The sequence below is a fragment of the Medicago truncatula genome, chromosome 4, assembly GCF_003473485.1.
Source record: "Medicago truncatula cultivar Jemalong A17 chromosome 4, MtrunA17r5.0-ANR, whole genome shotgun sequence".
In the NCBI taxonomy this organism is placed as follows: Eukaryota; Viridiplantae; Streptophyta; class Magnoliopsida; order Fabales; family Fabaceae; genus Medicago; species Medicago truncatula.
This window is the reverse complement of record NC_053045.1, coordinates 60,706,695-60,710,151: the sequence shown is the minus strand read 5'-3', so window position 1 is coordinate 60,710,151 and position 3,457 is coordinate 60,706,695. Positions and strand designations below refer to the sequence as shown.

Here is a 3,457-nt window from a genome sequence, read left to right as displayed (position 1 = left end):
TTTCAGCATATAAAGTCCTTGAGATTTTTTTTTTTCAAATAATAAGAAATAGATTCTTTTTCTCGTCTACTTGCTCAAATCATACATATATATAATTAAGTTCACAAATCACAACTCACAAAATCACACTCCCACCTATTATAAAAAAAATCACACTACCTTCATCTGGTTACAACGATGCAACTTATTTGTCCTTTTTTGTCCTTCACCTTAATTTCCAATCATCATTTCATAATTAACTTTATTGTACCTTATTCTCGTACGCCATAAACCATTAATCAAATTCAAACTAATCTAACTCCTAATTAAGATAAATAGATAGATAGATAGATATAAAATAGTAGTATCAAAAACCTAGTGAACAATATTCTTAAATTGAACCAATGAACTAATTAAGCTCAACCATGGACTAATCCATAAGATAACGCCATGAGAAGGATTGCAGCCTCTCTCTCATCCTGAGGGAAAACTTGTTGAACACCCAAATTCTCACTCAAGCTTAATTTCAAATCCTCAAAAGTGATAAACTCCTTTCTACTTTGATGAGATGGTGGTTTTGCTTCAAGTTTGTGCTTCTTTTTCATATGCACTGTTGAACAATCAAACTCAATTTTGGATTTATTCTCTTTTTTCTTTTGCAACTTTTTTCTCTTCACAGAAGCTGTCTGATCAGCAATTGTTGTACCATTTGCTGATGCTGCAGCGGCAGCCAAAGCACGTCTTGCCTTCCTTTGTCTAATCCCACATGCGTTGCAAAGTGACTGTCAAATTTCACCATCAAAGTTATTAATTACCAAACATATACTTTATTAATACAAAGTGATTGTTTTAGGGTTGACTTGAATCTTTAATTTGGAGGTTTCTTCTAGTCATATCCAAACATATACTTTATTAATATGATTTTTAATATAAAGGGTGGAAGTGGATCATATATGTATACCTTTGGGCCTCTTGGTCCACTCCTCCAGAGAGGGGTCTTAGTGGTGTTGCAATCAGAGCAAACCCTAATAGTTGAATAATTATTGCTGCTGCTATTATCTGTTCCTTGTGGTGACAGTGGTTGCTTTTGATCTTCAAACTTAATCTGTTTAGAGTTGCTTGTTAAGTTAGAACTGCCCGTTTGATCAGAAACCATCATCTTCTTCATTATTCTCATCTTTGAAGACATCCACTTCACCGAAGTACCATCCTGATCAGCTTCTTGATTGTTATTCATTTCATCACTAATTTGTTCTTTCTTCCAACGAATTGTCAGCTTGTGTTTAGTCTTGTAGTTTTCATGGTTTTCTGCAGTTGAAGAATTCCATGATCCACTTGAGGGAATATTAATCTTCTCAACCTAATTAAGATCACATCATCAAATTAATTAAAGAGGATCAAATCACAAAATATTGGAAGGGATTAATTATGCTACTATATATAATGATTCACGTAACATATATATGCATCTTAATAAGTATAAATAAATATATATATTTTACCTCTTGATCATGTGGTAAGTGGTTTGTTTGGCAGTAATAAGATGGTTTTTGAACTTGATCTTGTGAGTTAAAGAGAGTAGGATATGATGGTGATAGAGAAGAAAATGAAGAAGAAGAAGAAGAAGAAGAATTTGGACTAGAAAGGTCATGGTTTTGATCTTGATTAAGATCAAGAGGCATGACGGACGAAGATATTGAATGGCGATAAGGTGGTGGTATCATATTGGTTGAAGGATGCATAGACACATAAAATAATCGAGGCTGAGAGAATTGAAGGGAGATCAGATATAAATCAGTGCAAGCAAAGTAGGAGTGTATATATATATATGCAACTGAAATGAAACGGTAATGTATTCATTGATCATTTTGTCCACTAATATATAAAGAGGATTATAAGAGAGGGAGAGAATGGGATCATCACAAGATATATGTGGCAACATGTCTACTCCAGGCCTACTCGTCATATAGTGAAATATATTCCTCAAAAATATGTCCTGTCATTATTAATTTTTAAACCCTTTTGTCAAAAAAATTATAATTTTTACACCTTAGTAGTTCTTAAATTATTGGAGTAGACTCTATGGTCATTAAATTTGAATTTGAATTTGTGTTGTTTTGTCATATTATTAGATGTATATCATCAACTTAATTATCTAAGTCTTTCTTATTTTAATCATAAGTTGATTTTAAAATAAATATAACTTGTATGTGCATATATTTTTAGTCTCCTAAAATTATCAATTTAGACTTGCCTACACCTTAAGATCAGATAAACATGCTTTTTGTAGACGGCTTCATGAACACACTCCGAAAACAAAAGAGATAAACACAATTTCTTGATGGAGTCGGTATCTCAATTGGTTTGAGTTAAGCAAAAAGAAAAAGAAGAAGTTGATGTTTTGGGTTCAAATCCAAGCAAATGAGTAAATATTAATCTAACAAATTTTTATTTGGTTTTTAGTAAAACTCTTGATATGGTCATCATGGATCAAGTCCAAAACTAAAGATTTTTCATATGATTTTTTTCAATAGAACACTTAACCACTCAGATATCTAGGAGTAATTTTATCAATAATTTGATTCGTAATCATTTTTCTCGCTTTGTTTGGAGACACCATTGTTTTTGGTGCTGTATTTCTCATTGTTAACTTTGCAACCTTTCCACTAAAAAAAACAAAAGGTCACTACCAAAAAAAAAACTCTGCAAAATTTCGACCCTTGCATTTTTTAATACTTTGATTGTGAGTTTTTAATATATTATCTTTTTGGCCTTTTTTTTTTAAAAAAAATACTTAATTTATTTTTAGAGAATATTCACTCACTTAGATCTCTTTACATAATTTGATATACAATTGATATGTTTAATTTATTGTTTTGAAAATATAACTTCTAATAAACTATAAATGTTTGACTTTGAGTCTAAATATCAAATGCATATAAAAAACGAAATAGTGAATGAATAAAATTTAAATATTACTATTACTTTACTAATATGATTAAGAAGTGATACCAACAGAGATTGAGTTTAATAGAAGAAATTACAGTCATACAATATGAGCAACTAAGACTTGAATTATGAGAAGAGGTTTCTATATTTGTACTTCAAATGAGATTGCTTCAAGTTGAGAGAATATATAAAAATCCAACAACAACAACAACAAAAATAGTTAATTTTCAAACAAGAGCAGTAAGCATATATATGAAGGAAAATACGAGGGAAAAAATGTTAATTACTGAAATATTACTAAGACATTCACGTGAGTTGATGAGAGACAAAGAAGACAAATAAAAAAGACAAAATATATGGAGTGTGTGGAATGCTACTACGCTGACCCCATACATACGTATGACAAAAGCTTATCCGCAGAAAGTAGTTTTTTACTTTTCATCACTGCATTACTACTAAAATATCCTCACTGTAAAGTTGAAAAAATGTCCACTTTTCATATTCGGTGGTGGGACTCTGGAAGAACGAT

At 30.8% G+C, this 3,457-nt stretch overlaps 1 protein-coding gene across 1 annotated transcript; it reads right to left on the bottom strand.

The window, feature by feature from the left end:
• Positions 1 to 1,907, bottom strand: LOC25494244 (putative GATA transcription factor 22). Its single transcript, XM_013603044.3, has 3 exons — positions 1,482 to 1,907; positions 941 to 1,339; positions 1 to 761 (listed from the first exon to the last, which is right to left on the bottom strand). Exons 1-3 carry the CDS (start codon positions 1,719 to 1,721, stop codon positions 399 to 401), a joined length of 1,002 nt encoding a protein of 333 aa, XP_013458498.2. The 5' UTR covers positions 1,722 to 1,907; the 3' UTR covers positions 1 to 398.
• Positions 1,908 to 3,457: the final 1,550 nt, after the last annotated feature.